This window comes from Vombatus ursinus, unplaced genomic scaffold (assembly GCF_900497805.2).
Source record: "Vombatus ursinus unplaced genomic scaffold, bare-nosed wombat genome assembly UNPS02014171.1, whole genome shotgun sequence".
Taxonomy (NCBI): domain Eukaryota; kingdom Metazoa; phylum Chordata; class Mammalia; order Diprotodontia; family Vombatidae; genus Vombatus; species Vombatus ursinus.
Genome location: NW_020953949.1, coordinates 3,779,021 through 3,792,594, shown reverse-complemented (window position 1 = coordinate 3,792,594; position 13,574 = coordinate 3,779,021). Strand labels below are relative to the sequence as shown.

The window sequence follows — 13,574 nt, the reverse complement described above, 5'->3', positions numbered from 1 at the left end:
CTGCTGAGAAGGTGGAGGGAGGAAGGGTTGGTTGTACAAGGTCCATGAAACAAAAAAAGTCAAGAAACCATGATTTAAAGGGAACCCACAGCCCACACTTTGGCTGTACTAGAGGGGACTCTTTTCTAAGGACCCTACCCCCTAGGGAACAAATATATATGCTATGTACACTACATACAAAAGCCCCACATTGATACACATATGTGTAATGTATATACGTAGGTATACAATCGATTTGAGCACACACAGGGGAAATGCAACGTACAGTTCACGCCGATGCATGACGCTCACACTGCTCACTACTATAATGAGCATTTCTGCCTGGTCTGACACTCTAGGGCTGAGGCTTGCCTGGCTCTTAGAGCATTTGGTCTCACCAGAACAAGTGGGTTTGGTCAGTGTCTTGGGAACTGGGGAGCAGAAGGAGATGGAGGGCTGGGGCAGGCCCTTCTAGGATCAGCCCTGGGATAGTCCCTGGGATAGGAGATGTCACCTTTGGAGCAGAAGGGGCTGTTGCCCAAAGGCACCAGTTTGAGGTACCCACAAATGTTCTCCATCATCCCCATTGTGAGGAGCTGCTCAGCCAAGCCCTCTACAGGTGGGAAATAGGAAATAACAAGGGGCTCAGGCTAGGACCTGTGAATCTGCTAGATCTTCTCAGGGACAGAGGAGGATGTGAGTCGGGCTGGGTTCAGCTTATTGGGGGGAGGTGTAGAGAAAGGAAGAGCAGAGGGGAAAGCTGCCCCCCGGTCCCACAGCAAAACAGCAGAGGCACAGGACACCAATGAGGGCTCTGGAAGAACCTGGGAAACTCCGGCTGGGGCCCCCTGCAGAGAGCATGCCTAACTCATTAGGATAGAGAGTTGCAAGGGACTTTGCTAGGTTGGTGCAGGATCATTAGCTGTAGAGCAGAAAGGGACCTCTCAGGCCATCTAAGTCCAGCCCGTCATTTTGCAGGTGAGGAAGCTGGCCTGAAAAAGTGAAATGTTTTGCCCCAAGGCAATGCTTAGTGCATAGTAGGCACTTAATAAATACTTATTGATTAATGAATGACCGGTCCAGGGCTATACAGATAATAAGTAGCATAATTGGGGGTTGAATTCAGGTCCTGATTCCAAATTCACTGTTTTTCCCACTCTACCATATTGCTAGTCCCATCCCATTTTACAAGTGAGAAAAGCGGGATCTTTGGAGTAATCAACTTGTCAGAGGTCGTGTTGTAAATTAGGAGCAAAACAGAGATGGGAGGTCTGGGTTAGGAGTGATCCTGGGGCTGGATGCTGGGGGTGGGAGAGGGGGAGGTAGAGAGAGTTACAGTGATAACCAGAGGATTTACATCTTGAGGGGTTTCTGGATGTTAGGGAGCCCACTGGGTTAGCCTGGTTTAGTTTGGGTGCTGTGTTCCTCATTAAGTAGCTGGCATCAGAAATTCAGTAGGGTAGCTTAGAAGCGTCACATCTCTCCCCTTCAGCACATACTTAATGGAACTTGGAAAAATGGGCACCTGGATTATACTTAATCCTAGAACGGGAAAGTACCTGGAGACCTTAAAATATTGTCAAAGCAGCAAAGAACCTGAGAATATTGACTATACAATGTCAATGAGATAGAAAGGACGACCTTAGAGCATAAGATAAATGTTGAAACTAGAATCTTAGAGAGTCCTATCTCCTCCCCCCTTTTTTATTTTGATTTTTCAATTAACCAGCATTTGTTTTTTTCTCCCTCCTACTACTACCCCCAGTTTAAAAGGAAAAAAAATATAAAAAATAGACAGTCAAGCAAAATGAATTTCCACATTGTCCGTGTCCAGAAATCTACATCTCATTCTGAATCTTGAATCTATCACCCCTTTATCATGAAGTGGGTAACCGATATTCATGAATCCTCCAGTCATGTTTAGTCATTGCATTTTTGATCAGAGTCAAGACTCTCAAACCCGAAGGTCTTTACAATGTTACTGTATAAATTGTTCTCCAGGTTCCACTTACCTCACTCCCTATTGTACAATTCTTCCCAGGTTTCTCTGAACCCAAGAATAATAATTTCATTACACTCATATACCATAATTTGTTCAGCCTTTCCCCAGTCAGTGGACTCATCCCCTTAGTTTCTTGTTCCTTGCCATTACAAAAAGAGCCATTCTAAGTATTTTTGTAAATAGGGGGTCCTTTTCATCTTTCTTTGATCTCTTTAGGGTATTGGATTAATGATGGTAGTGCTAGGTCGAAGAGTAAAGGTCACTTTAGGGATTTTTTGAAAATTGTTCCAAATTGCTTTTCGGAATGGCAGGACCGCGTCACAGCTCCACCAACAGCACATAAATGTGACTTTTCCTTTAACCCCTACCCTTTTATTTCATAGATTGAGGAAACCCAGACATGAAGTGAGGAGTTCACTTGCCTAGGTCACAAAGTTAATGAATCTGGGGGCTGAGGTTGTCCTGGACCTTCATCTCTTGTCCCAGTAGCTTCCTTGGTTGTCAGGGGAGGAAGTTTGCCATTGCTCATTCACCACACTATCCTGGTGTGCATCCCGTCCTTTTAGATGAAATGTTACCTCTCCAGGTAAAGAAATTTGGGCCTGGGTTGGAATACTATTATTGCTAACCAAACATAATACTACATCAAGGCTCTGTGATTGTCTTTTGTGTATTGCTTTCTTCACCAGAGTAGATAGTGACCTCTCTGTGATTTCCTGTAGATGGTCCTTAGGATTACACCCAAAAAATTCATCATCCTGAGGGCAGCCTTATAATGAGCCTCTGGAAACTTAGCTAGACTAGATGACAGATATCCCTGGTGTGTAATTGAAGCCTTTCCAGCTGGGTAGGACTTTCTAGTGATTGCAGCGTCTTGGAGAAGCTGGGATCACCACCCCATAATGAGCCCAGAACTCTTGGGGTACCAGAACTGTAATTTCACTGGGCAAGGGAGGTCCCAGTGAGGAGACTGCCTCTACCAATGCAGATGCTCAGCACCTGTTTTAGGTGGGGGGTGGGAGGGACGGGACAGAGAAGCTAAGGAGTGATTTGCCCAAGGGTCACACAACCAGTAAGGGTCAGGAGATGGAATTTGAACCTTACTCTTCCTGAAACTGAGGCCAGCTTTCTATTCAAGGATCTTTTTTCCAAGCTTTTATTGAGAGCATACTGCATACAAGGTAACATGGTACCTGAAGAAATAAAGATAAAGGATACAGTAGCCCCCAACCTCTAGAAGTTTACTCTTCTACTTGGGTGGGTGGGGGATAAAGCAAACACACAGATAAGCAAATATGAATGAATTTGAGGAGTGGGATTTGGAACTCACAAAGCAGGTGGCACCTGAGCTGGTCTTGGAGTCAGGAGGTACAAATTCTAAGGGCCAGTGACCACCACTGCTACTATCCCCGGAGGGATGGGGGTTACTGAAAGACTCGACCGCATACCATGGGGAGACATGATTTCATGCACTTTCAATGTGTCCTGTTGGGGAACAAGCTTGAAGGGAGAGGAGTGCATGAAGGACAGTCTCTTCCTATTAGTGATTAGGAAACTGAGGCACTGAGAGGACTAGGGCCTACTCAGGGCCACACAGTGAGGCAGGAGCAGGGCTGGCCCTGACCCATGGAAGACTTCTCTTCCTCTGGATCTGGGGGCTAGAAGAGGGAGCCCAGTTCTCCTTTCCTTTCCCTCCTCTCCCTCCCTTCTCCTCTTCCTGCCCTGTGGGCTCTGTCTTGGGCTGGTCCAGCCTAGTGGGGTGGAGTCCTTGGCTCTGCCTGGGCCTCTGAGCCCAGAGTGGGGATTGGAGTCGGTTCCCAGGAATGTGGGGCTGTGGGGCCTTCTGGTTTGGCAGAAGCTCCTCTCCCCTCCGGTCCCTTCTGGCCCTACCCACATGGCCTCCCCATTACCTCCCAGGCTTGGCCCTGGAGCTAGGGAAGGGGGTGGGCAGAAGTGGGGAGAGACTAGCCCTGCCCACTGGCCTGCTCCTTCCCCCCCCCCTTTCCTGAAGTAGGGCTGGGGAATGGTGATACACCCTTCTCCATACACATATACATACAGAAACACATTAGTGCATGTACACCCGTATACACACAAACATTCACGAACACAGATGACAGGCAAAAAAAAGTCCCTGGCCACGAAGTCAGAAGGCACTGCGTATGAGTCCCTGTCTGCATAGCTAAGGAGCTGTGTGATCTTGGCCACCTAATTCTCTGATCCTGAATTTCCTTATTTGAAAAAAAAGATTGGACCGGCCAGACAATCCCTTAAGATTCCTTCCAGCTGTATGTCTCTTTCCTGTCACCAGCATTCCCTTTCCATCCAGCTCTCCACTTAGTCTCCCGGCTTCCTTTTATATTTTCCCTTAGTTTCTCCAAATGAGGATGATGTATGTCAAGAACTCTTTGAAATCTTTACACAAATGTAAACGTTCTGGGCGTAGAGTCAGGAAGACCTGGGTTTGAATCGCACCTCCAACAACGACTCTGGGCATCCTTGCCTCAGTTTCCTCATCTCTAAAGTGGGGATAGTAATAGCACCTGTTTCACAGGGTTGTTGTGAGGATCAGATGATATTAACATACGTAAAGCACTTGCAAACCTTAAAGTGCTTTATAAATATTAAACATTTATTATTATTAAATGTTAGCAATTATGATTAGAGCTGGAAGGAACATAAAATGTCAGAGGTGCAAGGACGTTAGAATGCCAGATCTGGAAGGAATCTTAGACCACAGAATATTAGAGCTGGAAAGGACCTCAGAGGTGATTTAAGAATGGGGGGCGGCAGGTGTGGTGGTGGGGGGGAACCTGCTATTGGGGGTAATTCTCTGCATGCTCGTGTTAAATTGGTCACATGTAAATGATATGCAAATGAACACCAGATTGACATCTGTTCTACTGGAGTTAGCAGGTCCTGGCAGTGGTTATAAAAAGGTCCCAGGTCCGGGTCTGTAGGTAGCCTCCGAGCCTAAATAGCTACTTCCAATACCTGGTCCATTGGGGCTGCCGGTGCTGCAGCTGGGGAAATGCCTACCCGGGACAGACAATGATCCCCATTGTCCTGGGATGCAGAGACTGAGGCTTGGGTGTTAGGGTTAGGGTTAGAATGGGGTGGGGGTGAACAGAGAGGGTCGGGTGTGTTTGTAGGGAGGGGTCATTCCATTCCAATCGACCGCTACTGGGGGCGGTGCCATGTGGGGGGTCGTCTACCTTGCTGTGCGTGATCCCGCTTCTCTCAAGATGCCTCCCTCCCTCCCTCCCTATTCTTCCTTCCAACTCTACAGGTTCAGGGATGGAGTGGGGGGGGGGGGGGGGGGGGTTTAGCCAAGCTGAACAATGGGAGGTCCTGGTCTTTGGTTCTCCCTCCCCCTCGCTGCCATGCACCTAAAGCTGGGCCCCTCTCTCTCCTCCTGGTTCTGGCTGCCCTCTCCCTTTCTCTCCCTGCCCCCGGTGGTGTGTGTCTCTGGCGGCTGCTCCTTCAGCCCTCTTTTGTAAAGCCCCCACTTCCTCCCTCTCCCCATCTCTCTAATTAGTTCCTTTTGCAGCTGGTGAGGGAGGCTCAGGAGGGGGAGGTGGGGGGTGGGTGTGGTAGATTCCGACCACCTCCAGTGCCTGAGAGCTTGCAGCCCCTGGCAGGGGCCCACACTGGAGGGGGATGAAAGCCCCCTCTGTCTAGGAACTGCTTGTCTGTTCCCTCCCCAGCAGAGCTGGGAAAGCTCTTTAGCTGACCTACTCCTCCATGCTCTTTTCCCTACTGCTCCTCCCCGGGGGTCCCCAAAACCGAGGGCAGGGCTAGGAATATTTCCTCAGGTTGACAGAGCTCCTTTAGGAAACAGCTTGGGGGCTGGTAGTCAGGAGACTTGGGTTTAAATCCTGGTTCACAGGGTCAACTGAAGCTGGAAAAAAACCTGAGATTTTATAGATGGGGAAACCCGAAAGGTCAGAGAGGATAGGTGACTTCTCCAGGGTCACACAGGAAGGAGCAGTTCAGGGTCTTGAACCCAGGTGTTCTGAACTCCAAATCCCAGGGCTGTTTGTACTCTGTCATTTTGACTTACTCTGCTAATATCTGTCAAGTGACCTCGGGCAAAGCCTTTTACTCCCTGGGGCCCGTTTTCCACATCTGCCTGATGGGGAGAACAATCCCTGCTCTATCTGTGTCTCTGGAGGATGTGAATGTGAAAACTTTGGAAAGAATAAATCCTAGGGAGGTCTTATTGGCTCGGGGCCCTACCTCCTCTGTACACACACACACTCAGCCTCCCCTCCCAGCCAGGACCGAGAGAGCCCAGGGCCCAGAACTGGCTGCCACTGGTTGGGGTGGGGTGGGGGGAAGCTACTGCCAAGGTCGTGGCTGGAGAGGGGGAGGGGGGAGAGGTGGGGTCACTTCCTGTCTACCTGGGGGAGCTAGCAGGGAGCAGGGTGGGAGGGTGGCTGAGCTGCCAGCTAGGACCCAGGGAGGCTTCTTCCGGCTCCCAGGACTGAAGGAGGGGGGAGGGCCCTTAGGGTTGGGTAGGGCTAGCCTCCTGCTCCCAGCTTAATGAACCCCTCTGGCCTCTGCTTCTCTGGCCTGGTGGAGTTACAGGAAGCTGGGGGTTGGGAGAAGGGACTGTGTCCTTGTAAGCCAGAGAGTGGGGGACATCTGGGGATAGTGGGGGGTTGTGTGTGTGTGTGTGAGAGTAGCTTTATCCTGAGAGTGTTGCTAGGAGGGACTTAGAGTTTTTGAAGGCTGTCCCTCTGGGGATTACTGGAGTGTATTACTTGGGGGTGAAAGGGAGAGGACCAGGTTATTAGGGGAATGTTATTTGTTCTCAGGGTCATTGGGAGATGTTACACTGGGAGGGGTGGTGCAGTGTGCTTCCTGGGGACTGGTTCCTAGGAACTGTTCCTTTCCAAGATTTCTGGAGGAGATTACTAGGGTGTTACTGTGTGGGGGTTAATCCTAGAGATAGTAATCTGGAGGGAAGAATACTGGAGGTGTTGTTAATTGGGGGAGATGTTATTGGTAGGGAATTTGAGTTTAAATCTACATTCTCTCCCCATCCTCCAAGACAAATTTTGCAAAATCTCCTTAAAGGACCTAGAAATGTACTGGCTCTCAGTAGGCCTCATGGTGGGGGCCCTCTGACTTGGGGCCCACTGGGGTGGTTAGATTGAGGTTGTGGCTGGAGGCCAACAGAGAGAGCGGTAGGGGGTGGGAGGTGGGGGCACCAGCCTTCCCAGGCCTTCCTGGCTTCTGAATTCTTAATAAGCATAAATATTTACTTCCTTCCTCCTCCTTCCAGGCTCCCTGCCTGCCCAGCCTGGGCCCCCAGCACTCAGGGGGAGCTGCTGGGAGGTCCAGAGCCCAGGGCTAAAAATAAACAGGTGGAGGGACAGCTGGCCAGAGGGGGGAAGGGACAGACCCCACCCTGCCTCTCCCAAGGCCCTGAAGATGTCCTGTGCTTGACCTGGGAGCTCTGCCTAGGGTTTGGAAGAGATTTGGGCCCCAGTTAGTGTGTGTGGGGGTGTCTGTCCCTGCAAATCACCTTCCTGGCTGCCTCAGTATCCCCATTTGTAGACACGAGGGGAGGAGCTTAGTGGTACCAGAATGGCAAGGTCAGCCTATTTCACTCATAAGTGGGGTTGATTTGGGGGGGGGGGTGGTGTTACTTGAGGATTCCTGGTCAGTCTTCTTCAAAATAAAAAGGAAATGGCATGGAATTAGTGGAAAGTACCAGCTGTGCATTGTTTAGGCCTTTCAGTCGTGTCCAACTCTTTGTGACCCCATTTGGGGTTTTCATGACAAAGCTATTGTAGTGGTTTGCCATTTCCTTCTCCAGCTCATTTTACAGATGAGGAAACTGAGGCAAACAGCATTAAGTGACTTGCCCAGGGTGACACAGCAAGTAAGTATCTGAAGATGAGTCTTCCTGACTCTAGGCCCAGCACTCTGTGCACTATGGCACCACTTAGCTGTGTGACCCTGAGCAAATCACTTTGGAAACCTGAGTTTCTCCTATGTAGAATGAGCAGGTTGTATCTCTTGCAATCTCAAATCCTAGAATATTTTGGCTGTGGCTTTTTCCTTGCTTCTCTGTTCCAGTGCCCGAAATCCAATCGTGTCATTATGGCTTCATCTCTTTCATTCGGTCGCGAAGAGGACCCTCATGAAAATACCTAGTGCTTTAAGATTCACAAAGGGTCATACCGGGGCCCTGATCAAACCTCATTTGGGAGGGACCCCAAAATAAATGAGTTGTGCACACCCCAGTACCCCCTGAGTCATGTTGCTGATCCATCCAGGAGGTGCCTGGGTGAGTTGAGAGTTGCCTTGGGAAGGGGAGGGGGACCCGGTTTCCAGGGACAGGAGCAACTGTAGTCTGGGGAGCTGCCCCAAGAGAAGCCACCCACACACCCATCCTTCCTCCCAGAGCCTGGGCTCTTGGCAGAGGTCTCTCTGAGGTCCTCCCTGGAGCCTGGAGTGTGGCCAAGTCTGTTAACCGGGAAGAGTGCCACAGTCACCAGCTGCCCCCTGGTGGCAGGATTAGGAACATTGACTCCCCACCCCTTTCCCCCTTGACAGTATTTCCCTGCTTTGGGGTTTGTCTTTCTCAGGCACTTACAGGGGTGACCCCTCCTTGCACCCATATCCTGATCTCCTTGGCTGCCTTTGATTGCCTTGTTGGGAGCTTCTGACTCCCATCCTGCTGGGGCTTTGCTTAGCTTTGGCTCATTTTGCTGACCTTGGGAGACCTGGATTTTGGGCCTGGCTTTGTTCCTAATTAGCTGTGTGGCCTTGGACAAGTCACTTACTCCTAAGAAATACTGATAATAATCTCTGCCTTGCCTCCTTCAGGGTGGTGGTGGTGGTAGTGGGTGGGGGGACTATTGGGGGGTTTAGGGAGAGTGTCTGTGAAATGTGAGAAGGTACAAGGCCCAGGACAAGTGCATTGTGATATCCTGTCTATAAGTATCATGGAACAGCAGGACCTGCCCCCCCCTGAGGACTGGGAGACCCCCCTCATCTCTCTGGAACCCCTGGGGGTTGGGGCTTGTATACCTTTGTGTATTTAGTTAGGTCTTGAGTTTGGTTATGTTTAGTTGAGCCACTTGAGGGTGGGGACAGGCAACTTGTGTGGTTGTAGAGATCTTGGGGACCTTGTCATCGACCTAGCATGAGCGCCCCTTGTTCTACAAGGCAGCCCCTCTCTCTTCCCACCTGTTGTTAAGTAACTGTGCCCAGCCCAGGTGCTGCTTTGGGGAAGTGGATGGACAGATGTATATCCCAGGCTCCATGGCTGCAGCAGGTGGCCAGGGCTTGGCCAGTGTGAATCAGTGATGTGCTTCTGATTCTTAGCCTCCTGGCACTAATATGGCCATTACCCCTTCTCCTGCCTAACCCTGCCCACTGGGTTTCCCACATAGATTCTTGGAGCAGAAACACATCTTAGAGTCCAACACCCCCACTGTACAGATGGGAAAACTGAGGCTTAGAAAGATGAAGTAATTTGCCCATGGTCACACAATTTAAGGCTTGTAGCTGGGACTCAAATCCAGTACTTGTTCCAAGATGATTGAGTGGACAGATGAGTGAATGGGTGTTTACATCATACCAGGGATTGGAACTATATAAAGTTTGTTTCTAAAAAATGTCCTGATGCTCTGATTGGGTTCTGACTGAATGGATTCAGTGTTATGGGTCAGATTGTTGTTTTCTTTGTTCTTCAGTGAGGCAATTGGAGTTAAGTGACTTGCCCAGGGTCACACAGCTAGTGAGTATTACGTGTCTGAGGCTGGATTTGAACTCAGGTCCTCCTGACTCCAGGGCCGGTGCTCTATCCATTGCGCCGCCTAGCTGCCCCTTGTTTTCTTTTTCTAAAGAGACTTGGGTTGGGCTCATGGCTCCATAAGAAATATTTGGATTTGGCCAGTGCCAGTATTTAGTTCCTGGTTCTGTTCCAGTCTCTGAAGTTCCATACAGTTGGACTGCTGATGGTGGGAGCTGACCCTGTAGGACTTAACCCTCTTTAGTGGGAGAAAGACTGAATTTTTTTTCTTTCTTTGCCCTGAGCCATCTCCATTTTTTCCCTGGGTCCCTTGCTTCTCATACCTGGAGTACCCTCCCATCCCTTCCTCCTTTCTTCCACGTTCTCCCAATTCTGCCAGGCCTGGCTGAAATGCCCTCTCCTTCCTGGAGCACTCCTTGCTGCTCCTTTTCTGTTTGAATCAACCTGTTGCCCATCCAGTCTCAGCATTTTATGCTTTGTGACCCATTCTAATTGGTGTATGTGGGTCTTATCTCTCTCTATAATTATTAGACTATGAGTTCCTTTGAGGCAGATCTGTGCCTTATTTTTGCATCTTCCTCAGTGACTGGCATAGTTCTTTGTACACAGTTGGTGCTTAATGTATATTTAGTAAATACTTAAAGAGTGATGGTATCTGGCTTCCCAGGGAACAAATTTGAGACCCCAAACTCCTAGGACCCTCCTTAACCCAATGGCTAGGAAGATGAAGATGGGGAAGCATGTAGCTGCACAAAGAAGGTTGGACCGTTGCCAGAGGGAGTTCCTTACTTGCCTGTTTCTTCCCACAGGTTCCTGCCCACCCCCACCCCCCCTTACCTCCTGCCAGGGAACCTTTCTGCCGCAGCCACACCGGCCCCTGGTTGGCACCATGCACTCTTTGGACGAGCCGCTGGACCTGAAGCTGAGCATCACCAAGCTTCGAGCAGCGCGAGAGAAGCAGGAGTGGGCTTTGGGTGGTGTCCGCCACAGGACCCTGCACCGGGAGCTGGGCTTGGTAGATGATGGCCCTGCCCCTGCGTCCCCTGGATCCCCTCCTTCAGGTATTGTACCCCAATGAGTGGGGCAGAGGGGAGGGATAGCCTCCCAGGAAGCCGTCGGGCCTCCTTGACCGCTTAGGGTCATGACCTGAGCCCAGAGATAGACAAGGGTACGGTCCCTCAGCTGAGCAGGGATCCCTAGAGGGTAATGACCTATTGAGGGATAATACTGAGGAATGACGCTGTTTTTGAGTAGATAAGTATCATGAAAAAAAAAAAATTGACTGCCACAGAAAACCTGAAAGCAGCAATCAACTCTAGGAAGAAATTCAGAGAACACAGAACTCTAAAGTTAAAAAGAAACTTAGAAAGTCAGAGCTGGAAGACACCTCGGAGCTCATTTGTCCAGCCCTCTATTTTAAAGATGGGGGAAATGATTTGTCCAAGGTCACATAGCAAATCACTGGCAGATCTGGGACCAGAAGCCAGCTCTGCTGCCTCAGTCCCATGCTGTGTCAGCGTTCCCAGCACAGCGTTGTTTACCAGGCGTTTCTTCCATTGCTTGATCTTGAGGAGGCAGGGGCGAATGACAGCCAGACTGAGATCAGGAATGGCAGCACGGAACTGTGCTCTGAGCTGGAAGGGCCTCAGTGGTCACACAGTGCAAATCTGGGGGCAGCTGGGTGGTGCAGTGGATACAGCACCGGCCCTGGAGTCAGGAGGACCTGAGTTCAAATCCAGCCTCAGACACTTAACGCTTAATAGCTGTGTGACTCTGGGCAAGTCACTTAACCGCAGTTGCCTCACCTAAAAAAACAACTCTCTACCAAAACCGGAGTCCTTTCTGTAATATTCCTGACAAGTCGTAAAGTTATCTGGACTTTGCTTGGCGACTTTCAGTGATGGTGAATTCACCACCTCCCAAGAAAGCCCATGTCCACTTCTGGGTATTTCAAGTTGTTAGAAAGGCAAACTGGATGGCTCAGTGGATAGAGTCAAGAAGACCAGAGTTCAAATCTGGTCTCAGACACTTACTAGCTGTGTGACCCTGGGCAAGTCACTTAACCTCTGTTTACCTTAATCCTCTAGAGAAGGAAATGGCAAACCAATCCAGTATCTTTGCCAAAAAACCCCAAATGGGGTCATGAAGAGTTGATCGTGACTGAAAACAACCGAGTAACAGCAGTTGCTAGGGCCTGTCCCCAAAATTACCTTGTATTTATTTTGTTAGAAAGGCAAACAGCAATGTCCTATCCTGGGTGGGTACGCATTTTGGTACATTCTCTCCCTCTTCCTCACACACTCATTCCTTGAAATGGAGCACTGTAATTGCTGAAATAATCCCTGGGAGTCATTTCTGTGGTCACTATGGGGTGAGAGTTTGGATAAGTCTGAGTCTTTCCAGGTGTGTGGGTGGGGGCTGTGAGAGAGAAGGGCACTGACTCTTCACTCTCTGCCCCCTTCTTTCTAGTCCTGGGCCACCCTGATTGCCTCCCCTCCCACTCAGGATTCTTGCTGAACCCCAAGTTCCCCGAGAAGGGGGACAGCCGCTTCTCAGCGGCACCGCTAGTGGATCTAAGCTTGTCGCCCCCATCGGGACTGGACTCTCCGGGTGGCAGCACCTCCCTGTCTCCTGAGCGTCAGGGTAATGGGGACCTGCCACCAACTCCCGCTGCCCACGTGAGTCTGGGACGTGGGCATTAGGGTGATCTTCCTCTTCTCTGAAAACTCCTGGGAAGTGAGGTGGGGGACGAGGTAGGAGGGGGAACGGGCTGGTCCAGAGCTACAGGGCCAGCTGATCCTGGGAAAAGTGAAGGTGGGGCATTATGAGGGAGGGGGAAGTCAGAAAGAGGCCATGGTGGAGAGGGTGTTCCAGGGTCACTAACCGTCCAGACGCGCTGCCCATTCTCTTCCAACTTCTCTCTGCCCTCCTCCCCAGGACTTCCAGTCTCTTCGTTACATTGATGGAGTTCCCAGTTCCTTCCAGTTTTTCTTGCCATTGAGCTCAGGGGGTGCATTGCATCTGCCCTCCTCTTCCTTCCTCACCCCACCTAAGGAGAAGTGCCTCTCTCCAGATGTGCCCCTGCAAAGGCAACTTGTCTGTCGCTGGGCCAAGGTGAGGATGGGTGGGTGTGTGTGGAGTAGAAGGGAGCCCACTGAAGTCCCACTGGGTCTGATGGCTCCTCCTCTTCTCTCCCTGCAGTGTAACCAGCTCTTTGACCTGCTGCAAGACCTGGTGGACCACGTCAATGATTTCCATGTCAAACCCGAGAAGGAGGCTGGCTACTGCTGCCACTGGGAGGGCTGTGCCCGCCATGGCCGGGGTTTCAATGCTAGGTGTGCACATGATGGGGAGAGGGAAGAAGTGAAGGAGTTCTAGGGCCAAACGTGTTCCCTGTTGTTCTCATGGGACCTTGGCCCATGGGGCCCTTCATTAAGGAGCAGGATGTCTCTAGGAGTGGGGAAGGGAGCCCGAGGTAGGGGTTACTTGGGACCGGCCTCTCTGGGCTCAGCCCCACCAGCCTTGGCTCACTGGGTGCTCTTCTTTTCTTGATCTGGAAGGTACAAGATGCTGATTCACATCCGGACTCACACTAATGAGAAGCCGCATCGATGTCCCACCTGTAACAAGAGCTTTTCTCGCCTAGAGAACCTTAAGATTCACAACCGATCACACACAGGTGGGCTTGGGAAGGGTTCAAATGAGAGAAAGGGGAAAGGTGGGGCTGAAGGAGGGAGTAATCAGGGACAGGGAAGATTCACTTACCTCACTTAGGCATGAGAAGGGGTGGGGAGAGGACCAGGAAGACAGTGTCAACAT

At 50.5% G+C, this 13,574-nt stretch overlaps 1 protein-coding gene across 2 annotated transcripts in view; it reads left to right on the top strand.

Moving 5' to 3' along the window:
* GLIS2 (GLIS family zinc finger 2) overlaps positions 1-13,574 on the top strand; it is a 45,707-nt gene that overhangs the window by 26,545 nt on the left and 5,588 nt on the right. Inside the window, exons 2-6 of one of the 2 annotated variants that reach the window (XM_027859737.1) lie at positions 10,565-10,816; positions 12,261-12,433; positions 12,693-12,869; positions 12,957-13,090; positions 13,316-13,434. In XM_027859737.1, the coding sequence (XP_027715538.1) occupies positions 10,645-10,816; positions 12,261-12,433; positions 12,693-12,869; positions 12,957-13,090; positions 13,316-13,434 (775 nt within the window). In that variant the 5' untranslated portion in view covers positions 10,565-10,644. Of the gene's footprint in view, positions 1-10,564; positions 10,817-12,224; positions 12,434-12,692; positions 12,870-12,956; positions 13,091-13,315; positions 13,435-13,574 lie in introns of both variants that reach the window. The other variant, XM_027859736.1, reaches the window with a different exon arrangement.